At 45.3% G+C, this 25,225-nt stretch overlaps 1 protein-coding gene across 6 annotated transcripts; it reads left to right on the top strand.

Annotated features, from left to right (window-relative positions):
- The first annotated feature begins 78 nt into the window (after positions 1 to 78).
- On the top strand, positions 79 to 24,992 carry LOC132471839 (protein mono-ADP-ribosyltransferase PARP6). Of its 6 annotated transcripts, none has more exons than XM_060071157.1 (23): positions 79 to 223; positions 5,193 to 5,350; positions 6,423 to 6,500; positions 7,565 to 7,659; positions 9,298 to 9,358; positions 9,776 to 9,866; positions 10,232 to 10,298; positions 10,549 to 10,698; positions 11,728 to 11,878; positions 13,502 to 13,633; positions 14,405 to 14,500; positions 14,753 to 14,845; positions 15,394 to 15,537; positions 15,996 to 16,061; positions 16,343 to 16,410; positions 16,719 to 16,767; positions 16,993 to 17,105; positions 18,567 to 18,639; positions 20,647 to 20,716; positions 21,413 to 21,492; positions 21,892 to 21,973; positions 22,123 to 22,207; positions 22,752 to 24,992. In XM_060071157.1, the coding sequence occupies exons 2-23, from the start codon at positions 5,348 to 5,350 to the stop codon at positions 22,852 to 22,854; spliced, it is 1,950 nt and encodes a 649-aa protein (XP_059927140.1). In that variant the 5' UTR covers positions 79 to 223; positions 5,193 to 5,347; the 3' UTR covers positions 22,855 to 24,992. The 6 variants fall into 6 exon arrangements, 5 of the variants coding, with proteins under 5 accessions (XP_059927140.1, XP_059927143.1, XP_059927142.1 ...); XM_060071160.1 differs by lacking the exon at positions 79 to 223 and adding an exon at positions 3,472 to 3,757 and having other exon boundaries at positions 13,580 to 13,633; positions 15,394 to 15,519; XM_060071159.1 differs by lacking the exon at positions 79 to 223 and adding an exon at positions 3,472 to 3,757 and having other exon boundaries at positions 13,580 to 13,633.
- The last annotated feature ends 233 nt before the right edge of the window (positions 24,993 to 25,225 follow it).

Below are 25,225 nucleotides of genomic sequence, written 5' to 3'. Positions count from 1 at the left end.
TTTTGTTTTTATAACCTTATCTGTTGTGATTGTTGAGGACCGATTTTTATTGAAACGTTTTAACGTGGATTGTTTAAGCAAACGCGGAAGCGTTCAAGAGTGGTGTGGTGATGCGTCGGTGGATGATGGACCAATCGGGAGGCAGGACGGTATCGCATCTTCTGGGCCGACCCGTGACCGTGGATGACGGGGGCTCATAATCGTTTTACTTGAGCTGTATCTGGTAGGTTAACTGATGGTTACTGACGCATGGCCTTTTATATCTTCTTTGTATTACCTTCATTTCTATTAGTTGCATATACATTACATTAATAGGAAATAACGAGTTATTTGTGCTGAATGAGTTCATTCATTAAGTGAGTTAATTTCACCATTTAATTTATATAGCCATAAAGGCACGTCGGTAGCATATCGTTATTCTCAGCCACGCGTTATCCACGATGCACATGGTTTTAAGAAGTAGGCCTCCCGAGCTGCAAAGTTAACACGCAGTTAAAATGTTTCGCGAAACAACATCGCCCCCTAGCGGTTACATTATGTCATTATTCTGAGCTTGCTTTCTACAAGCTAAATGCTAAAAGCTAAAAGATTTGGAACTATATTTATATAATGAACTAAACTTATATATATATATATATATATATATATATATACATACATACATATATATATATATATATATATATATATATATATATATATATATATATATATATATATATATATATATATATATATATGTATGAACTAACTTAACCTATTCAAATAGATATATTTGCATATGAAATTAACTTCTCTATCACTACTATAGCATATAAATATAGGAATAGGTAAGTTCAGTTCGCTATATTTACACAAAATGTATTTTTTTCATGCTGAACCCTGTTCGCTTGATTGTCATACTACACAACATGTAAACATGTCCTCCCTTCTCATTATTATTGCCCTACACGCAGTAACATCGTGGAGCAGACTACTGCTTTAAAATGTGTGAACACATGTATCCCAACACGTGTCCGCTACAGTCGGAGAGTAGGAGCAGTGCACGGAAACACGCTGCTGTAAATCCTGCTGGAGGATTAAATATCTTATTAGCAGCTCTGTCCCTGACAAAGAGCCCTCCACACAGATTGAAAAAGACCTACTTCTAACAAAGCCCAATCAAACGTAAATATTAGCAAATTTCAAAACGATTAAACTGCACAAAACTATCGTGGAGAGAGAAATCAGTCTCTGCGTGACGCAATGAGGTCTGGACCCGAGGCCGGCCGGACAAAAGAGAGGCATAATCCTAACTGTCACTTCTCATTCTCTTATCCCCCTGTGCCTACATGCCTGCCTTTGTCTCCACATTGCCTTCGTTCACTGGTTGCATTAGCTCCTCCCCTCAGTCCCCAGCATGCCCCCCCCCCCTGAGTACCCTCCCCGCCCTCACCTTATTACAACAGTGTTGGTGTCCTTAGCTCCACTGCCATCTACCCCCCAGTCCCCTCAAGCGCTCACCTTAATGCACAAGTGGTGGCGTAAGCTCTGCTGCTTCCCCCCCCCCCTCTACGTCCCCTGCCCACCTTATAACCACAGTGGTGGTGTCTTGAGCTTCGCTGCTATTCCTCCCCAAAGTCCCCTGCCCGCGGTCACCTTATTACAACAGGGTTGGTGTCCTTAGCTCTGCTGCTATCTCTCTCCTAAGTCCCCTGCCCACCACAGTGGTGTTGTCTTTAGCTCTGCTGCTATCTCCCCCCTCAGTCCCCTTCCCGCGCTCACCTTATTACAACAGTGGTGGTGCTGTTAGCTCTGCTGCTATCTCCCCCCTAAGTCCCCAACCCACCTTATTGCAACAGTGGTGGTGTCTTTAGCTCGCTGCTATCTCCCCCCTTCGTCCCCTGCCAGCGCTCACCTTAATGCACCAGTGGTGTTGGTGTTAGCTCCGAGCGATCTCCCCCATCAGCTCCTGCTCACCTTATAACAACAGGGGTGGTGTCCTTAGCTCGCAGCTATCCCTCCAATCCCTCACCTAAGACCCATGCCAGCGCTCACCTTAATGTGGTGCTGTTAGCGCTGCCCATGCTGCTCTTCAACTAGATGCTGACGGCCTCTGTCTGTCTGGATCCTCTCTCTGAGTTGCTCTACGCTTCCCCCCAGGCCGACTCACACACCCGCCCCATGTGAAGGACACGGCCACAGGCCAATCCTTCTCCATCGCTAAGCAGTCGTCTTGGGCGTCCATCGGCTTTACGATTATTATGACCTCTGGGCAAAGCGTCAGATTAATCCTACTGTACAGCCCTCAGTGGAAGACATTCACCTGTTATGATGTTATGAGACAATAATGTGTTAGAGTGAGTGAGGGTGTGTGGGTGTGTGTGTGTGTGTGGGGGTTTGTGTTGGTGAGTGAGTGTGCATGCGTGTGTGTCTTTTTATGTGTTATAACATCACATCTATTCGATCTAAAAATAGCCAAGCAGTAGCACACACAACAGATATTGTAGTGCATGCAAGTTCATGGACAAGACACCCTTTTTTATCGTTTGTCTTTGAGAAGTCGTTATGATGAGACCGCACATCTCAAGTACAGTGTTGTCTGTACTTTCAACCTTTTATACCTCATCTTTCTACAAAACAAACAAGACACCATCCTGGAGGCCTCAGATAGCTCGTCTCTGATTGGCCCAGCAGGTGGTGGTGAGAAGGGGGCTATGCACCAGTTAACCTAGCTTATCATCCCACACTGATTACACATCATGGTTGGGTGTCAAGTCAAGTGACAGAATATAAGTGATGGCAATTGTACAGTTCTAGAGATCTTACATTTTGGTTTGAGATTGCTGGTGTTTATTGTCTTCTGAGACAAACGACTTTGTAGATCAAATTGTAAAGTTATCTTCTTTGAAAGGTGCAGGTAATTATAGAGAAAGATCAGTCAAATGGCCTTAACACTGTATTTCTGTTAAAACCAAACGATCCTCATTAAGGGAGAGTAGCAATAAAAATATATATTATCATTTATATATTTCAATAATATTTTTTTTGTATTTTTAGTTAAAAATACTTTATGACTGTAAGGCTCCCCAACCCATGTGTCAATACTCAATAGGCATTATTCTAGATACATTATGTTATTATCATATACTATGAAATAGGTTTGTCTAAAGTACACACATTCTCCTTGAGCTTGATTTTCCTTTGAAGCATAAATGTTAACAGACATCAGTACAACTGCACACAAAATCCCACACACACAAACACGCACACACACACACACACACACACACACACACACACACACACACACACACACACACACACACACACACACACACACACACACACACACACACACACACACACACACACATGCCCATACACAGGCATAAACACACATTCATTGTCCTCCATGTTTTTCTCTCATCCCTGTCAGCAGCAGCAGCAGCAGTCAGCTGCAGGGTCACATGACTGGCTGACTGCTCGCACTGAGCATGCTCAGTCCCCTCTGTGTTGTCAGGGAGAATATAAGACAGCGGTCGGAGCAGAGATCTCCAATAGATAAACACACGGACACACACACACCGGCCGGCAGCACACAGACTAAACCAGACTCAGCTATCAAGGGGGGATTGTGGATACTGTGTTTTTGATGAGCATTTCAAAGGGAGCGTTTTGGTTCTATTGTGTTATTCAGTGTGAGAGCAGCCGTTGGTAGAGCAGGAGGAGGATAAGGAGGAAGGCAAGGACAGCATCCTCTCCATCGCGGAAGACGGTAGGTCTGACGGGGGGGGGCATGGCCGGGTGGGGGTTCTTGATCTAGCTAGCATCTCTGTGCGAGGCTGTTAATATATGGCGGGTAGCCCCCCCCCCCCCCTCTGTAATGGTATGTGAGGCGAGCGGGGTATGGAAACAGGAGGAGGGGGAGGGACGGGGGAGGATGCTGCGTGTGTGTGTGTGTCCGTGTCGGTGGTGGGGGGGGGGGAGTTCTCCGGTGGGTCGTGCTAGCAAACCACCGCGGGAGAACAAGGGAGAGCCGAACAGGTCGTGGTGGGGATCTGATCCTTGCTGTGCTGAGTTGTAATGCAGTGTGTGGACCTGTGTGATGTCCATCCCTCATCAGGAGAGCCAGGCTGAAGCAGTGGGAGACGGTCCAGGAAAACGGCTCGCATTTAGGCAGAAACTAACTTGGCAGTCTCCGTGTCGCAGAGGGGGGGGGGGAATGAATAATAGATTTGGTGGATAAACTATTATTTAGTTGACCTATATGGGGCACACACACAGGATGGCTCCTCGGTGGTTTATTGTCTTCTCCGTGTTGTCACCTGGGTTATACAATGAAGACTATTGTTAATATTCTGAATGCATATTCGAGGACATTGGTTGATGCTTCCTCATTTATAGCCATGAAGCATTGCATAAGAATAAATGTCTTTGTAATATCAATGTACAATCAGGTCATGCCTGCTACTTTGTTCAAAACAGCTTTGATTTATATATACGTTGCTGGGAGTATAATAAACAGTATGGGATGTGATTTGTTGATTAGCTGGGATCTGATAAAGGCCCTATTAATGTTCACAGCTATTTCCTTTATAGATCTTGATTTTGCAGTAAACATACTAAAGTCATCATTTATACCTTATGTTCTATACTATCCCTTCACAAAATGACACATATTTTAGATTCCGTTGAGGCATTCATATCCATCCCTTATGCGTGTTATATTGCGCTAAAACGTTCAATTCCAAGGCCGACGGCCTGGGACTTTATTATGAGGCGGTTCAATGACACCTGCTCAGACCTTGGGAGAAAGGCTGGTCCAAAACACTCTAGCAGTAGCAAGGTGCTGGCTACACGGTCCGCCTCTAACCTCTCAGCACCAGTTGATCAGGCAGAGATGAGCGGATACGTGCTGAAATGTCCACCGTTCAACCAGGGCTGCTGCTTACCCAGTGTTCTGCACATAAAGCCTCTCTCCCACACACTTTCTCTCCTCAGTGATTAATGCCACTCTGACAGAAGGCAGGGAGGCTGTTGCTAGGATACATGGCAAGGTGGAGTGCAGGCGATTAAAAGACGAAAGAAAAAACACACACGGAGACAAAAACACACACACGACGGCACTGAGGGAGAGTCTTCCCATATTTGTTGAAATGATCTTCACATCGTCTTTTCTTTGTTTACATTTGAAAAAACGTTTGATTCAGGTTCACCCGGGGGCTGTTGGAGGATGATGACGAGTGCCTGAGAGAGCCGTGTGTTTCTGTCTGCTCTTCGCTTCCCTCGACTCGCTCGGCTACGATGGACCACAGTGGGGAGAGACCGAACCTGTTCTGAGATAGCCCTATGAACCGCAGACCAAATGGTAGGAACAACTGGAAAATGCTGTGCTCTTACTCCTCACCCATCTGTAATTACTCGTGTGACCCAATCAGTGGTCTATTGCCGGTTTTATTCAGATCAATACCGTGATTTGGCTACAGGTCCTCAGCAGCCAGAGGAGCTTAGGGCCGTCTTGTCAAAGACAGGAGCAAGTCTGATGGAGCAGGCTGATGGCTTAACCATGAATCTACAACACTAGGCACAGGCTATCATCAGCATCAACTGTGGTTATATGGACTTAATAATAAATAATACAAACTGTTAATATTAGAATAATAATAGTAGCTAACTACATCCAAAAGATGGGATCAAATTGTCCTGATTATTACCCTTCTAATAATCTACAAGCTTTGCAGGGCTGTATGATGTCTGGATCTGTCTAAATATAATAGTATTCTGCTAAAGCCCTGAAGCCTTGCTAAAAATACAGCGGCTGAATGGCGGTTTTAATTTCAGAAATTGGTGATTGATCTTCTTTTTTTTTTTAAGCCAACAACCAGTTTATTGATTTTTTTTAAAAGCACTTCATGATAGAATTTTAATAGCGCGCCGTCCGTTTGGAAACGCTCCAGGTATTTATCCTCCCCGGTCCTATCAGGTGCTTTTGATGCTATAAAAAGCGTAGTTCTGAAGCCATGAAACGGGAGGCCAAATGGACAGATGGATGAAGAGAGAGAATAGACTAAAACAGGGTCCTGCATCCTCCTGATCGCAGCATAATGAGGGTGACCACTGTGTGTGTGTGTGTGTGTGTGTGTGTGTGTGTGTGTGTGTGTGTGTGTGTGTGTGTGTGTGTGTGTGTGTGTGTGTGTGTGTGTGTGTGTGTGTGTGCACGTGTATATGTGTTTGTGTGTGCGTCTGTTTTTCGTGTGCACGTGTATTTGTGTCTGTTTGTGTGTGTGTGTTTGTGTTTGCGCGGACGTGTGTGTATGTGTTGACGTTTTTATGGGTTGGTGTGTGTCTGTGTATGTGTGTTTGTGTGTGTCTGTGTGCGTATATTTGTGTGTGTGTGTGTGTGTGTGTCTGTGCGTGCGTGTGTGTGTGTGGCCTGGCAGGATATCAAAGGCCAGTGCTGGACAGACGAGGAGTCTGACGGGGAGAACGAGTCGGAGCAGTTCCTGTACGGAATCCAGGTAACCTTTAACCTCCTCCTCTATTTCCTGTTTTGACTTCCCATCGTGTTATTATGTTTTGAAATGTGTCAGCCTCCCCTTGCTCGCTTCAACCAGCCTTAAACCACACACACACTCCACTGTCTAAATCTAGGATTATCATAACACTGTATCATGGATTTAATAAATGAAAAGAAATGCTTCAACACTTTGAATAAAATAATACATTTTAACAATAGGAGTGTCTTGGTTATGACGTATTCAAATTAATATTACTATTTAATTATTGAAATCCTTTTTCTTTTAATTGCACTTAAAAACCCAAGTGGGGCTCTCATGCGAGCTGAGGTGAAGGAGTATCACGTAAAATCGTTCTTATCATGTGTCGCATACATATTCCACTGTAATCTTTTGTGGTGGAACTTTCTCAGTTCCATCACTGCGGGCAACAGTAGCTCAGTGAAGCAGCACTCAAACCACCGTGTCTTATCAGGTTAAATCCTCAGCCCCAGTGCGCTACAAGATGCCATACAAGATGCTAATCTTTCGCTCATCTTGTTTCGAACACTCCTCTTCCCAATCTTGCGGCTGGGATGTAAATCCTGTTTTGCCCCTAAAGCTCATCTCCATGCACAGAGAACCCCATGAGACCACCTTATCAGAGACCGTGACAGAGGAACAGACTCCAAGCTGAGGCTAATGCTGCAACATTCTAAGAGCTTCAGTTACACCTAGACTGTCTGTTAGATGTGCTCCCTACAATACACATCTAACGCCAGGGCGGAAGTAGGACTCTGTATGTGTTCAGCACAACACAGACAGACAAACAGACTGACAGAAATACAGAAAGATAGACATTCAGACGGACAGTATACACATGAATGTATTTGTGCAACACAATCATGGCGTGTGTTTTTCGGTTCCGCTAACTGGTTGAAATGGGAGGCTGCACATGCCTGGATGTCCCCTTTGTTGGCCCCTGGGTGTGTGCGTGTCTGTCCCCTGTCTTGGCCCCTGTGTGGGCTCCTGGAGGTCCCCTGGATGTCCCATGTTGGCCCCTGGGTGATCAGTGACTGTGTCTCCAGGGGAGCTGTGCTGCTGACCTGTACCGCCACCCTCAGCTCGATGCTGACATCGAGGCCGTGAAAGACATCTACACCGACAGTGCTGTCTCCGTGAGGTAGGAACAACACATACGCATTCATGCACACACACACGCACACACATACGCACTAGTGATGGGAATTTCGATTCACTTAGAAGATTCATAGTCCTTTGAGTGAATCACTAAAAAGATCCGAATCTTTTGAGTCCTTTGAATCTGAATCTGTTGAAATTTTGTCGCTGAATGAGCCCAGCAGCCCACTCCCTAGTGCCTAATGCACACGCTCACAGCAAACCACTGTAATGCAGTTTTGAGGATATCCAGGGGAAATACGCAAGCACACACACACACACACACACACACACACACACACACACACACACACACACACACACACACACACACACACACACACACACACACACACACACACACACACACACACACACACACACACACACAGTAAGCCTAGATACATTGAACAAATTGTAACATGATAGGCTTGGCTGGTTAGGCAGCTTATCAGAATTAAATATGTAATTTCGGAAATTGTGAATAGATACTTATTTTTTATTCTTACTTTATTTAATTAATTGTCATGTTTACAATAAACAAATTTCAAGAGGCTATCCAAAATAACGTCAATGGTTTTGGTTTAACTCAGCTGTCAACGAGCTGATAAGGAACATATTTGATATTGGAAAGGAATATTATAAGGAAATTCACATAGTCAGCAAACAACTTTATTTTTAATAAGCTACTTTCATTTTAGAATACAATCTCTCGTAAAATAATGCCTTTGTAACAAAAGAGTTTAACGATTTACATTCAGTACGAGCCCGACCCATTTAGTATGAGTCCGTTGAGTTGGTCTTTCACTCAACAGGATATGAGTCCGACCCATTCAATATGAGTAATTTGAGTTAGTCTTTCACTCAACCGGATACGAGTCCGACCCATTTCAATTGAGTCCTTTGAGTTAGTCTTTCACCCAGCCGGATACGAGTCAGACCCATTTCATCTGAATCCTTTGAGTTAGTCTTTCACTCAACCGGATACGAATCCGACCCATGAATTCGCTCAGTCTATGGATCTGGATCTGTATACAGCTCTGTCTACAGGAAGTTCTTATTCAACCACGCAGCTGGCAGCTCCGGGTCCGTATGCTTAATCTAAGTTACTATGCAGATGAAAAATTGATGTGTTAATGTTGTTATAGACCTACAGTTTGATGACATTCGTGCATTGTTTTAATAATGTCGTCCGTAGCAGCCAGAACCGAAAGATTCGGGTTAATTGAGACCACAGACTCGTGACTCATGGGTGAATGTAAGGATTCGGATCTTTGAATCCGATTGACTCAGATTCAACCATACGCACACATATGAACACAGACATGCACACATGCAATAAAGAAAACATGGTTCCATGTTAGATTCAAAAGTTGCTCTCAGAGTGGTATTACACATACAGCGAAACACACACTCTGCACACTCTGAGGAAAGCACATTTTGAGTAAATGTTACATTCAATACAATAGTTTCCAGATCTAAATCAAATCAGACCCCCATCCTGAGCAAACTGAGAGCGAGAAAAGTAGAGTATTTATCTCTCCCTCTTGAATGGCGATCGATGGATCCACAAACAGCGGGGTGCGCAGCCATCTGAGCGGTCTTGTTATCTATGATGAATGTGTTTCCACCGTCCTAACAGGGAGTATGGCACCATCGATGACGTGGACATTGATCTCCAAATCAACATCGGTTTCTTAGACGTGAGTGGATATTTTGGATTTTTCGTTTGCCTCTGTGTTGCAGTGGCAGGTGCCTGTTTGATGCTTAGTCTATAATTAGAACGTTGAATAACACATCATTTACCAAATTGGATCCCTTCAAATATCTATGTTTTAGTTCTCAAACCTGTAAGTGTATTTTAGAGTTTCGAACGTGGAACACACACTATGTATTTAAAAAATGCAGTAAGGAGTTTTCATGCGCGTGTGCATCTGTGTTTGTGTGTGTGTATGTGTTTGTGTGTGTGTGTTTATGTGTACGTCTGTGTGTGCGTCTGTATGTGTATGTGTGCGTCTGTCTTTCTGGTTGTGTGTGTGTGTGTGTGTCTGTGTATGTGTATGTGTGTGTGGTGTGTGTGTGTGTGTTTGTGTGTGCGTGGGTGTCTCCATCAAACTCAGGAGGAGGTTGCTACAGCCTGGAAGGTGATCAGGACAGAGCCCATTATTCTGAGACTGCGTTTCTCTCTGTCTCAGTACCTCGATGGACCAGGTGAGTCGACCGCTCTGTCAATCTTCTGGAACAGAACCCTCAGAGAGAGAAAGAGGAAGGAGGCTCTCATTTAGCTATTTGACTTCCTGTCTGCCTGTAGGCCTCCTTGACCAAGATGACCTGCTCCTTACTGACTCGTCACAAGAGTTGCTCTGAACAAAAGCTACATAACTAAATACTAGTAAATAATGATGATAATATGAGTCGTGATAAGAGTAAAAAGATAGTGTGATACTGTCAGAGAGTAGGAAGAGAAATAGATATGAAACAAAATAGTTAAATACAAGCCGTCTCTAGGTACCTGCCATGGGCAATTCTGAATAGTGTGTGAATATTACACATGAACTTTGTATGTTTGTTCTCAGAGCCGTCTGTGGAGGTGTTCCAGCCCTCCAACAAAGAGGGCTTCAGTCTTGGCCTTCAGCTGAAGAAGTGGGTGCTCATCTCCTCCTCCTGTCCGAACCTGTTAGGTTCACAGTTCAACCATACAAGACTAAGATTGTTTAACGGCTTCTCCCTAAGTTGCATATATTCTATCCCCTAAGTGAGGAGAAACATGTCGTCACATGTCATGCTTACAATATCATCAGTATATGGTTCAGAAAATATTATTTTTTTCTGTACATTTTTGGAAGGATGTCTTCTTCGTTGTGCATGACTTTGTGGTGGGGTTTCTCTCCAGGATCCTGAGCACCTTCACCTCCCAGCAGTGGAAACACCTCAGCAATGAGTTCCTGAAGGCCCAGCAGGAGAAGAGACACAGCTGGTTCAAAGCTGGAGGAACCATCAAGAAGTTCAGAGCGGGCCTCAGCATCTTCTCCCCCATCCCCAAGTAGGACTCTCTCTCTCTCTCTCTCTCTCTCTCTCTCTCTCTCTCTCTCTCTCTCTCTCTCTCTCTCTCTCTCTCTCTCTCTCCCCCTCCCTCCCTCTCGGCCCGCTCTCTCCTCCTTACTCTCCCCCCTTCTCTCTCGCTCTCTCTCAAACTCGGCCCACTCCTTCTGCTCTCTCTTCTATCTTTCTATTTCTGGGTGAAAGACATGCCCTTAAGGCTATACTATACGAGATCAGATGTACTTCAATACTAATTAAATAAGATATAAGATGAAAGTGTGTAAATCTTTATTCTAAGGTTTGAGGGCATTTCCACTGTGGAAACATCACTTTGGTTCGGCCTTATTTGAAACCCTGAATGTTTGAAGAATAAAACCCGTCCGACCGTGGCTAAAGCGATCCGGGGACTCTGGCTCCAAATCCAATTTGCTCGGTAGATGTCCGTGATGGGACGTCTCCCAGAGTGGGGTCACAGACGGCGCCGCCCTAATGAGTACAGAGGAAGTTCAGAGGAAGTAGCCCGGCCATTTGAAGCTCCAGATAGATTTTGTATAATGCATCATCTCAAATAGTGACGGGTCAGTTTAACGAGCGCAGATTGAAATAGTCTGTTCACGATTCCCCGTCGAAGCAATGTCCTTTGTTAAAACAGAAATAGATTTGGTTCGCGGGACGTTGTCAAATGTTGTCAGAACACACATCACGCTCATTCGAGCAAGGCAGGCAAAAGCAAACTAGAAAACATTCTGGAAAGTGTTTTTAGTCCGAACTATCATGACGCTTGTGTTAAGGATATAATTCCCCCGTATAACGGAACATTTTAGCCAAAAATTAGTGAGACCCAAATCAAACTTTTTTCTTCTTTTATTCCCACCACCCTCACCCTGTGCTCCATCTCCCTAACACCACCCTCACTGCGCTGTGCTCCTGCCTCTATAACACCACCCGCCCCACCCTGACCAAGCTGTCCTCCCATTCCCCTAACACCACCCGCCCCACCCTCATCGCCCTATGCTCCGTCTCCCTGCAGGTCGCCCAGCTTCCCCCTGATCCAGGACACGGTGCTGAAGGGCAAACTGAGCGTCCCGGAGCTCAGAGTGACCCGGCTCATGAACCGCTCCATCTCCTGCACCATGAAGAACCCTAAAGGAGAGCTGTTCAGCTACCCGCCCAGCAGCCAGGTCAGAAACTCCACCTGCAGCCGCTCCACCCAAACCACCGCTATGGGGCTTGACCGACGGCCACCTCTAGAGCAATGGTTCTCAAACTCTTTCTATTAGTGCACCCCCTCTAAGATATTTTTTCAGCTGAGTACCCCCATACCGGCGCAAAACATGTTTGGGAGATTTATTTTTCGATAACATAAATTATGTATGCGTTCTATTTGACAGTGTAGACATTAAAAGGGTGAAATGACTGGGCCTGTTCTCCATGCAACTGCTGGCTAATTCCTCACCTCAAAAGAAGCCCAACGCCAGGGGAGAGTCGGAGCATGTAGAGCTGAATCCCATTCAAATATATTCCTCCTGAAACCGACGACATTTTGGGGTTTCTGGATCCATCCTTTATTTTCACCGATTTTTCTTTTTCATGGGTCCAAAGTACCCCTAGGGATACGCGTACCCCCATTCGAGAACCACTGCTCTCACTGATTCAAAGGAATATGTAGTACATCTCCGGCGTCTAGCCATCGAGGAGAACTCGTTTAAGCGACTTACAAGTAAGGCTGAGGATAATCTAAAAAAATAAATCGAGAATAAAGTTATCCAATACTTGGATAACTTTACACCACATTTTTATGCAAACAAATATTTATTATTTTGCTACTTCTTTTTACCTCTGACTTTTTAGGTGTTTATTGTGAAATGCAAGTAGGAATTATTCCCCAGAATGTACTAAATGTTGTTCCATCTGGAGAGCAGATGTTTTGTTGTTAGTTGTTGTGGTTTATTTAATTGGTTTGTACTCATAATGTGTGATCATAACATAATATAATCCAATGGCAGCTTCGTTAATGTTTCATTTTTAAGTTATTCATTTCACACCCTACGAGAAGTCCTTCTTTACAACCAAGCAGGTGTGAGGGGCCGTTATCAAACATTGTCACAACACACATCTCACCCGAGCAGGGACATGCGGCCAACAGCAAACTAGCACACTCCGATGAAGCAGACCCCTTATGTTTGGAGACTTTCCTTCTTTTACTGTATAATATGAGTAAAGTATAACACAGAAATGTCCGCCAGGATTCTGTGAGACCCAATGAGAACCCTTTACAGACCACCAAACATCTCATCCAAACCACTGATATTTATGTCTGTCACATATATATCAAAATCATTGAAACATTTATGGAGCAAAACAAAATAAGGACTTGACTCCCTTATTGTAAACTCCTTATAGAGGCCCTTCACGTGCTTCTCATTCTGTGTTCCCTCTCCCCCTCCCAGTTGTACCCACGGTTAAAGATGCAGTGTGTAAGCCTTAGCATCATCTAGCGTCACTCCCTATGTAGAAATAAAGGGCTCATTCTAAGGTAGCAATTACGCAACAATTCCTATTTTCATGGGATTATACATTTATTAAAAATCATATTCCATTTCTGCCAAGTCCGTTCCGCTATCTGACTCTCAATCCTACACACTGCCCCTTTAACCCCTTGTGGGGATGTTGTCCTCTGCTCCTCTCTTCCTTCACCGGCCTCCACCCTTCACCCCCTCTCCCTCCACCCTCCTCTCCCTCCACCCGAGCCAGCCTCAGTGGAGCGGTTTCCCATAATGCCTTGTCTCCACTTGACCCATCAGACCGTGGCTGTCCCGGCGGCCAGAGCCCCAGCGCAGATCACCACCCGGCAGCTGATTGAACTGTTTTTCTCATCCCAGGCCGGCGGCCACTGCAAGAACATCCCCACCCTGGAATATGGCTTCTTAGTGCAGGTAACGCCTCCTTAACGCCACTAGGGGGCGCAGTGTGGCAGTCCCTGCACGCTTTTACATTTTTGTTTTTAATGCGTTCTCGCCTCCATTTTGTTTTAATTTTGGTGCAGGGCTTTGCTGTTGTCTCCACTCACTATGAATAGATTTAAGGGGGTGTAGCCCGCATGTTTAATCTATGTGACCTGGGAACCCAAAATGGGTTAACTCTTGCAAAAGCATGTGTTTAACCAATAGAGGATCATTTGAGTCCATATTTACATCTTATCCAAACGTATGCATTTCTTTAGAGATTTGGGCCATGATCAATCTTTAACACTCCAATGTAACAGACGACTACATCAGATTTAATCTAAAATAGGTTGTTTTCCTTCAAAACCTATGGATTTATAATCCATTACGGTGATATCAGAACCGTTGTGTATGTAAAAATGTCCTGTGCCAGATTGAATACGATCCGTTGTTGTTGTTATATATATATATAACCATTATATTGTCATCATAATCATCTTTAAATATTCCAGAGGTTAAGGAGGGAACGTAAAAGCACGAGTCAGACATCTGTTGGATATTCAGCCGTAGATTTTATAGCCTGCAGTTAAACACAAGTATTAAGCGTAAATAGAACCCTTTCGTTCCCCCCATCATCAACGCTTAATGACTTGCTGCCACAACAACGTTCACTCATTTACATACGGCCCACTTTGGGTTTAGAGCTGTCATGTCCGCTGCGTTGGGGCTGTGAAGGAAACCAGTGTGTTTGTTTCCCTATAGATAATGAAGTACTCGGAGCAGAGGATTCCCACGCTCAACGAGTACTGCGTGGTGTGTGACGAACAGCACGTCTTCCAGAACGGGTCCATGCTGAAGGTACGCTCATGGAAAACCACTTATAGACGATGTTTCTGATATGTTCTCATTTTGATCTATTGAAGATGCTAAACTGACATGCATGTGTGTGCGTGTGTGTGTGTGTGCATGCATGTGTGTGTTTGTGTGTGTGTGTGTGTGTGCATGTGTGTTTGTGTGCATGTGTGTGTGTGTATGTGTGTGCATGCATCTGTGTGTGTACATGTGTGTGTGTACATGCGGGCGTGCATGTGTGTGTGTGTGTGTGTGTAGCCTGCTGTTTGTACCAGGGAACTGTGTGTGTTCTCCTTCTACACGCTGGGTGTGATGTCCGGGGCTGCTGAGGAGGTCGCCACTGGGGCAGAGGTGAGGACATCACGATGGGTTTCATATGACTGGGAAGCCATGATGAAGAAACCATCCTTCCATCCACGCATTCACCCACGCATCCATTAATTCCTCCCTCCGATCCACCTTCTGACATATATCTGACGTAAATCAACGTCAGGACCACAGATTCGCTCACCTGCTTCCGCCGGAGACTTAAGACTCAGTTCACCTGGACTCTGCATAGCCCAATCCCCTACCCCCCACGACCCCTTCTCCTCCCCTACTCTCCTGAAAAGACCCCTCTTACACAATCATTGTATGTTGGTCATCCTGCCACTTACAAATAGTACTTAGCATCATGTAGCATCTTATCCTAGCTATCTTTGTTGTGTACGGGGAATGGGTTAATTAAGCAGATGTACTTCGCTTGTACATCGATTGTAAGTCGCTTTGGATAAAAGCGTCTGCTAAATGTCCTGAATGTAAATGGAATGTAAATGTACACTGCTCCTCTGAAAATATCATGATGTTTAACGTGGCTCATGTGTTCGTACAAACTGAGGATGTTCTCTGTGGATGTGCAGGTGGTTGACCTTCTGGTGGCCATGTGCAGAGCTGCTCTGGAGTCTCCTCGTAAGAGCATCATCTTCGAGCCCTACCCCTCCGTGGTCGACCCCAATGACCCCAAGACTCTGGCCTTCAACCCAAAGGTCATATCAACAACAACAGTAATAACCATATACATTTAAACAGTGCAACTGCTCTTTGAAAACCCAGAGTCTGCTAAGTGCTTAAAGGTGTCAGGCTCAATGAAGCACAAGCTTTGTCTGAGAGGTTAGGGTAGAAGGTGTAGTCTGGTTTTCATGGAGTGGAAATGTAGTTTGATGAGAAAAAACTAATGCAACCTATATTTATTTGTTGGGGTGTTTTGGACGCTTCAATGCTCTCTCTCTCTCTCTCTCTCTCTCTCTCTCTCTCTCTCTCTCTCTCTCTCTCTCTCTCTCTCTCTCTCTCTCTCTCTCTCTCTCTCTCTCTCTCTCTCTCTCTCTCTCTCTCTCTCTCTCTCTCTCTCTCTCTCTCATTCTCTTCCGATCTCTCTCCTGCTCTTTCTCTCTCTCTCTCTCTCTCTCTCTCTCTGTTTGTTTGCACCCCTCCATTCTTGGTTCCCCTCCCTGCCTTCTAACAGAAGAAGAACTACGAGAGGCTGCAGAAAGCCCTGGACAGCGTCATGTCCATCCGAGAGATGACCCAGGTAACCCCACACACTTCATACACCAGGTCTATAGTCTATGACCGCTGCTGTGTTGTATCAGTCCACAGTGATGGGGACAGTTCAGTAGGAGGGGTTAGTTGCCTTAATATTGAGCATTTGCTATTTTAACTATATGGCCATTTTTCTGAAGCAGCGATTTTGAGTATAGCAATGTGTGTGTGTGTGTGTGTGTGTGTGTGTGTGTGTGTGTGTGTGTGTGTGTGTGTGTGTGTGTGTGTGTGTGTGTGTGTGTGTGTGTGTGTGTGTGTGTGTTCCCACAGGGCTCCTATCTGGAGATCAAGAAGCAGATGGATAAACTGGACCCTCTGGCCCACCCCCTGCTGCAGTGGTGAGTTGAGAACAAATCCAGACTGCATGGAGAACCTCACCCCTGGAGAACCTAACCCCTGGAGAACCTTACCCCTGGAGAAGATCCTCAAGAACAAATCCAGACTGCATAAATTAAGAAATGGGATTCATTCTAAAGATGAACCAGCTGCAATTTGTCTAAGAGCTGTTTAAACAAGAAGCACGTTGGTGACATGTCGAAAACTGGCCGGAGTAATGCTGAGGGGTTGTCAGCCGGTAAAGTTCAACCGGACATTGTGAAGATGCCCTCTGCATGTGGTTCATCTGTCTCCTCCCCGTCTCCTGCAGGATCATCTCCAGTAACAGGTCCCACATCGTCAAGCTGCCCCTCAGTCGGGTAAGATCAGATCAAATTAGTAAGAGTTGAGATACGGTGACACGATGTATGAGTTATTAGGTTATTCAGTTATTGATCCCCCAAATCGAGTCATCTGGGCAGAGCCACTGGTACGATGGCTGACTGGGCAATTTCTCTCTCTCGCTTTCTGTCTGTCTTTCTCCTTCTCTCTCTCTCTCTCTCTCTCTCTCTCTCTCTCTCTCTCTCTCTCCCTCCCTCTCACAGCAACTCAAGTTCATGCACACCTCCCACCAGTTCCTGCTCCTCAGCAGCCCTCCGGCCAAGGAGGCTCGCTTCCGCACGGCCAAGAAGCTGTACGGGAGCACCTTCGCCTTCCAGTGAGTCGCACCCCCCCCTGTCTCACTCTCTCTCCGTCTCACTCTCACCTCTCACTACTGTTCTATTTGCAACCGAATATATTGAATTTGTCAGGAAACACCCTACATATTTATAGATTTACAGAGTTCTCGATACTATTATTCTCTACTTTTATACTATGAAGAAGTTATTATTTTGGGCAGAAGTCCATGGCCTTGAATTCAGTCGCCTGTGAACTGATGATGGAGTCTGGAGGTTTGTCATGTTATAGATGTAGCATAACATAACATATTATAGGACCATGTGGTTTGACGGGCCAGGTTACAGAGTGTGAGGAGAGTGGATCACTCTCAACACTAAACTCCTAATACTCACCAGAGCATGGCCTTCTGAAGTTAATGGAGTAATCTAAGAGCACTGCCATAACAACGCTGTATGATATAATAGTTATAGGTACGGCATCTGGTTGAACAGCCAGGGAAGATGGTTTACGTACGCACACACACACACACACACACACACATACAAACACGCACACGCACTCACACACACAAAGAAACACATCTAAAGACACACACACACACACACACAGACAAACATATGCACAGACACAGACACACACACCCATGCCAGGACACACAAACAAACACACACACACACACACACACACACACAGACGTACTCTGAGACACACACACATACACAGACACACACAGACACACATAGAAACACACACACACACACACACACTCTATTCATGTTATTTTTAGAATAACGCTGTGGATGGGAGCTGAAGCGTGATGGTGCTTGTGTTCTTTGTACTTACATAAGGCATCCATTTTTAGACAAATGAGAACTGATGTAGCACAAAGCCAGTGTGAACTAAAATAACCTTCATACATACTTAAAAGAGGAGAGAATACATACAGTGATTTAGCGGAGAGAAGGATTGCTAAGTGACATGTCTAAAGAATGGTGTTCTTTTATTTAAAGCGGCGCTTAGTCACTTTTTAATGCACGTTTTTCCTTCTGTTCAAATGTATGTAACTAAATGTCGGTAGAGTGGAGCAATCCATCCACCAATCGGCCCACCCAGAGGGGCTTGCTGGACAATTCTGATTGGTCTGTGCTGACCAATGACGATTCCCACCATTGGTCAGCACAGACCAATTGTGATTTGACGAGAAAAAACGAATATTAAGTAAAAAATACCATGGAAGTCTAACTTAGTTTTTTGTTTAATGAGAAACATTACAAATAGAAAATACCTCAGGATCACCTGGCTTGCAGGCATATTTGCTTCCTGCTTGTTAAATTCAGATTTAAATCAACAACAAGGTATATTTTATAAAGTTTAACCAGGAACAGTTGTTTTCAGTGAATCCACCACCGTACCAGTTTAAGGTCCTAGCTTCCTCCTGTAACCTCACCACCCTCTGAATTTGTATCTCTCCCCCTCTTTTCCTCTACACTTGCTCTAGTGGTTCCCATATAGAGAACTGGCACTCCGTTCTGAGAAATGGACTAGTCAATGCCTCTTATACCAAACTGCAGGTACGTAGCCCGGGGCAGTGGGGTTTCTTTAAGACGCGTCTCCATTTGGATAGTGCGTGCTCCACGCAGAGCCGGCTGTCCAGCTGATCCATTTTGACAGTCAACGGGTGCCAGATTCCCTTTGTTCCATTTTGGAATTGGAGCTCCAGAAAAAGCAAGGCACACAGAAAGCTTTTTACCTCCTTACCGGTAAACTGGAAACTATTTCCTGTTTCCGGTATGAGGAACCAATGGCAGCAGCACCACTCCTCCCAACGTGTTCCTTACATGGAACAAATGGGAGGAGCCTGCGTTGCTCCCAGACATAAGCCTACGAGGAAGCATCCCGTGTGCCCTGCTTGAGGTGCTCCAAGGGTTAACCACTCAGAGCAGAGTGTAAGGTAGATCCTAGGACACAAGGAAACAGGGATCAAGGGGCTGGCTAGTGAGTATGGAGTACGGGGGCGTTCTAGAGCGCCAGTACTCGATGGTGGGGGCAGCCCCCCCGATGGAAGGTCAGTATTCGTTGTCCTTTCTCAGTCGTCTAGAGTGAAACACCAATCATACGTTATACACTTGGTTTATTGTGTAGGATGTTTAAGGCCACAGATGTTCCCCCGATAGTCGTAAGCTTCTCAAGACTCTTGAATATTTTAGCAAAGATAAATCAGACACTGTGAAGATTGTCACAACGCGGTGGGCAGAGTGAATCGTCTGCCAAAACGTGCGTGTGCTTGAGTTACAGCTCGAGTGAGATAAATCTCAACGTTTCCAGAATAGATTACGATGTATTTTGGAGATGTTTAAACTTTCACAAACTGTGCAAGTTCAGCCTTACAGATGGCTCTGTGTGCCATTCATATCTCCTCCTCTTCTCCTACGACCGTTTGAAGTCGTACCCCGTAACCTTCGATACCACCATGCTCCCTCTCATCCTCCCACCTCCTCCTTGAAGCGCTGCTCCGTCTGTCTTCAGCGTGACGCCGCTGGAGCCAAATCGCTCCCCTGTCACACAGAAACCCTGTCAGACCTTTGTTGATGTTTCCAGACACGCCGTTCCTTGAACTCCTTCCACCTTTTTCATCTCAAAATATCATCTTTGCCTCTGCCCTTTGTTCCTTCCCTACGCGACTTGTCCTCCCCTGAACCTCCTCCCTTCACCTTCATCGTGGACGTTCTCGCCCGCGGTCCGGACCTTCACCATCACTTTGTTCTCCTCATGTCGCCGTGTCCCCTCTCATCTCATCACACTCGGTCACGCTGTGTCTGACCACGGGCGCTCAGAACCTCTAGGACTCAGCTGTGTTTTCTTCTCGGCTTCTCCATATATTTGGTGTCGCGTGTGTCTCCTAGTGAATGTGTGAGTGTGTGTGTGGAAATGTTGGTCAAATAATATTCGTATTATTTCCTCAAACTGAACCACCCAACATAGTTTGGAAGTTTATATATTTATACTTCAGAACAAATTGGCGTAATTCCAGTTTCTATTATTCCCAATAGAAAGTATTTTCTGCCTTGCGAGCAGCAAACAGACACTGGCTTTCAAAGCCGTCACCCTTCATTGTTGATGCATAATTTGTTCTTAATCTCCAGTCTGTCTTGCCGTCTTTAACAACTGGTGACGGTTGAATTAATTGCCAGCGTGGTTCACTTCCGGACACTGATGGAGTTCTGCGGAACCGAAGGGAAGTGTCTGTTTGCCGTTGGCCTGACGGATTTACTCACTTGGTATTTGTGAGTGGGAGGAGGAAAACATGGCTGCTCTTGTTTGTTTTATTGGAGGATGTCAGTGTCAGCTTATATGAGGGGAAAAAACATTGAGTGATGCAGACCATGTCCCTTAAAGACATTAGTGTGCAAGAACAAGCTCTGTAGTGCTCGCTACATCGGCAGAGGATTCTGTACTCATACTATATGACCAAGAAGTCCCTGGTGTGTGTCTGGCTGGGTCTGTGTGCGTGCGTCAGACCACCTGCTGAGCGACTCTCTAGTGACCCATGCTTCCTTCCTAATCCTTCCTAACCCAAGCTGCACGGGGCAGCCTATGGAAAGGGCATCTATCTCAGCCCGATCTCCAGCATTTCTTTTGGATACTCAGGTAGGAACTACTCTTTCCTTTTCCTTTCCCATCTGCCACTGTGTTGGTTGATTCCGCTGTGTCTGTACTTTACACTGCCTGGATGTCAAGGTGGAAGAGTCCATTTTCATATGTGGGTGTTGCATCTGCTCCGTGTTCAGTGGTGTTCAGTATTTGGGGTCGAGGCTATTCTTTTTTGGGAGGGAGGGGGGTGGTTTCTGTGTTGCCTTCCATGTCATTCAGACAGATGTGTTGTCGCCGTCTTTCCACTGGATCACTTTTGTCTGCTTTATGTTGGGGTTTGGCAACTATACAGACAACTGTTGTCCTTGTTGAATTTAAATGAGGCGTTACAGACCTAAATTAACTCAGAATGTCACCAACTCAACATTTAAATACATTGTTGAGAGAGTGGATTGTATCTATCTCAATTATACAAAAGAAGTATATGTCATTGACACATTGTCACTAGCAAATACTAGTACCTATATATATACTAGTAGTATATTTATACTATATAAGTATATCTCTACTACTAGTATAGAGACTATACTATACATTCTAGTAGTATAGTTCCTTCAAAGTCTTGAAAACCTTAACACCTGTCACATGCTATAACAGACCTGGCTCTGAGTAAGTTTCTGTGTGTAAGAATACAACTGCTCAGGTGAGACGGGATGAGGTGACATTGTGTTCTCCCTCCGGTTTGTGTTGAAGGAATGGGGAAAGGACAGCACCGCATGCCCACCAAAGATGAGTTGGTGCAGCGCTACAACCGCATGAACACCATCCCACAGGTAAACACGACGCGAGATGCTACACTACGCTAAACGAGCTACACAATGCTACGCCACGCTGTTTCACAGCCAATTGTAATCGTAATATAGACTTAGACTTAGACTTGTTTTATGTCATTCAATAAGTGCACCAGTGCACATATTAAACAAAATTTCGTCACCTTGGCTCACAGTAGAGAGGACACAGAATATAAAAAGATGGCATGAAGATATATATGGCAGAATATTATAAGTGGGCCCACGTGATATAAGCATTCACTATCTTCAGGTTATCAGAGGGGGTCGTTTTTAGGCTTATAACTTTCATTAGTGTTGGTTGTTCACTAAATGTTTGCTCTGCTTGCATTGTGATGTTTGTGTGTGAGTGAAACCGTTGACTAAACAACATCCTCTGGACAGAATGCTTCCTGTCAGCAGAGTCGCCCCATTCAATCAAGGTTCCTTCAGAGTCGAAACCTGAACTGCATCGCTCTGTGTGAAGGTAACTAGCGGCCGTGCTCAGCACACGTCAACCTAACCGTCACACACTCCTAAAAGGAAAATGATGTCCAATGGCTTTTGACACCGCCACTGCCCCTGAGCTGGCCTAACCGTGTGTGTGTCCTGTCTGTCCCTCTCTTCCTGAACCAGTGATCACGTCTAAAGACCTGCAGAAGCACGGGAACATCTGGGTGTGTCCCGTGTCTGACCATGTCTGCACGCGCTTCTTCTTCGTGTGAGTCATCCCGTAGACCTCTCCTCACGTCCTTCTCCGACCAGCAAAGCGACCTGCTGTCGTGATGGAATAAGAGGGTTCATCTCCAGCAGGGAGAAAAGCACGTTTTGAATGCTGTTATCCGATATTACAACTGTTTCGGGGATCACTTGAACATTCATAAATGTATATTATGTGACTCTCTTCCCTTGAGTTTTCTGGATGATTCACTGAATAATTATTTGATTCCATGTTTAGTTTTGCACCATTAAGCTATTCATAAATCATTACAGATATCGACTGTACATTTTGATAATACATCTAATACTTCTACTCAGAGTAATACTTCTTCTGCTATGATAAGCTAACCTTGTGGAACTCATATCATTCCAGTAGTAAAATTAGTAATAATACCAGCGGTAGTCTAATCAACAGACGATGTGACTGCCCGATCTCCCCAGGTATGAGTTCGGCCAGGTTAGGTTTAGGTTTAGGGTTAGGGTTAGGGTTAGGGTTAGGGTTAACCCTCCAATCAACGGACGATGTATCTGTCTGATCTCTGCAGGTACGAGGACGGCCAGGTGGGCGACGCCAACATCAACACCCAGGAGCCCAAGGTCCAGAAGGAGATCATGCGTGTGATCGGGACCCAGATCTACTCTAGCTAATGGAGAGCTTCACCCCCCACCACAAGCTCCTCCCCTTCTGGCCCTCAGGAGACCCACTGGTACCCCCACACACACGGACGGACGGACGGACAGCGTTCAGATACAGCCTCAGCCTCAGTCCCAAAAGGCTGACAGCAAATTAGTTTTTCGTAGAAACAATATATCTGACTTGTTTTTTCTTGTGGTTCTCCTCTTTTGTTGTTGTTTACCTCGCCTTGTGTTGTGAGAGCGCACTCAGCTGCAGTCAGCTGCCTTCAGGCTACACACGTCGTTTCTTTCTCTCTGTCCAAAAAACTGTTGTGCTGTTGCCTCAGACACAACCAGAGCCGCGGCGTGGGACAGAGTTTACGCACGCACACACATCCAGGTGGACGCACACAAACACACACAGACACTCACGGTGTGTGGACGTACAACAAACCTGTGGAATGACACACAAAGGAAACGATTCACGCAGTGGGCACAAGGTCTGCTCCTCGCTCAAACATGTGTGCTCTCAAACACTGAAACACACGCACACACACCCCCCCCACAACCCCCCCCCACACACACACACACACACAAACACACAAAAAGCCTTTCCTTTCAAACCTATTTTCCATTTCCTCTCCAGTTTTGTCAAGGCATCTTTTGTTCTTTTATCAGCTGTGATTTCACTGATCCTTTGGTCTCTCTCTCTCTCTCTCTCTCTCTCTCTCTCTCTCTCTCTCTCTCTCTCTCTCTCTCTCTCTCTCTCTCTCTCTCTCTCTCTCTCTCTCTCTCTCTCTCTCTCTCTCTCTCTCTCTCTCTCTCTCTCTCTCTCTCATTTATCTTTGTGAATATCTAGTGGAAAAAGGAATCATTCCAAGGCTAATGAGCGCCCTTTGTGGTCTGAATAATTGATGGTCTTACCTGCGTATAGAAGTTTGATCTCTTGATGTGTTTGCATTACCGTTCTGTTGCGTATGTTTGCTATTCTTTTGCTAATGACGACAGTCGAACCGTGCGGGTCGGAAGGCATTACCCCACTAGGCTGCACTCAACAACACAAGGAGAACCAGAACGCTGTCCCGTGTGGCGTGAATCCACCCCTTCATGTTTGGCTTTCTTGTCTTTGTTGGGAACATCGCTACTGAACGGCTCTTTGAAGCCACCGCTTCTCAAAACGGCCAGCTCAAATTTATCCAACAGTTTTGCAGTTCCAGTTCCCGTCTTCGTACGAGATGACGGTAATATTATGAAAATGAACTGAGTTGAATATCCAATCCCCTGTGAGGGGGCCCATAATGTAATTGGCTGAGACTGAGCGAGGCCCATCTTGTACAGTTACTGCAGCTCATCCGATACCTGTGTCATGTGGGTGGGTGCGAATGTCCGTGCTTCTGCGTAGTGCGTGTACGTATGTATACATGTGTGTGTATGTGTGTGTATTTGCTCAATTATAATAGACATTGCACTTATTTACCATCGGCTCAGCCCGGAGAAACAGACCAGTGGATCAGACCAGTGGATCAGACCAGTACAGACCAGTCGCCATTGCCCTCGTCTCGTCTCGTCTGGATTGGACCAGTGTCGGCTGGCTGTCCTGGTTGTGGAGACGGGTTAGAGGTTGAGGAGATGTGTGTGATGGCCAAGTGTAAATAAGGACACGGGAGACATTGTTGAATGAGGATGTTTGCCAGAAGGAGGTGCACGCATTCAGAGACTCCAGAGGGGGAACTTTAACGCCTTAGCCCCTACCCCTACAGCTAAAAGAGTTGAATCTGATGTCATGATTAATGCCTGTTTTTGTCAAGTCAGTACGCCGAGAAAATATATTCCACTGTCTCTCTCTCCCTACCCCTTTCTCTCCTACATTTACATTTACATTTAGGGCATTTAGCAGACGCTTTTATCCAAACCTCTCTCTCTCTGTCATTCTCTCACTCGCCCTTCCTTACCCTTTCTATCTGCCTCCCTTTTTCTCCATCCCTCCCTCATTCGCTCCCTCCCTCTTTCTTTCTCTTTGTCTGCCTATCTTTCTGGCTCACCCTGCTGTTGTTTTGAAGATAATGATGACAATAATGGTTGTAATTATACTGATGGTAATGATAATGATGATGATGATGACGATGAAAGGTTATGATAAAAAGAATAAAGACCGATTTTGCACAATTTTAGATACAGTGTGGTTTTCTTTGTTGCCAGCGAATTGTAGCCATTGTGAGTATTAGGGACGATACAGGAGTTAGGATGAGCCGTGACTGGCCTCGGACCACAGGGGGCGCTGTTTCCCCATCACTGCAAAGAGCCTCTGAATTCTCCACTCCGATGATCCTTTACAACCTGCCACACAACGCCAATGCGATTCAAACGGTAGGCCTATTAAAGATATCCCCATTATGAGACACAT

The sequence above is a fragment of the Gadus macrocephalus genome, chromosome 14 (assembly GCF_031168955.1).
Source record: "Gadus macrocephalus chromosome 14, ASM3116895v1".
Taxonomy (NCBI): domain Eukaryota; kingdom Metazoa; phylum Chordata; class Actinopteri; order Gadiformes; family Gadidae; genus Gadus; species Gadus macrocephalus.
The sequence above is the reverse complement of the archived record's forward strand: the minus strand, read 5'-3'. Positions and strand labels throughout refer to the sequence as shown.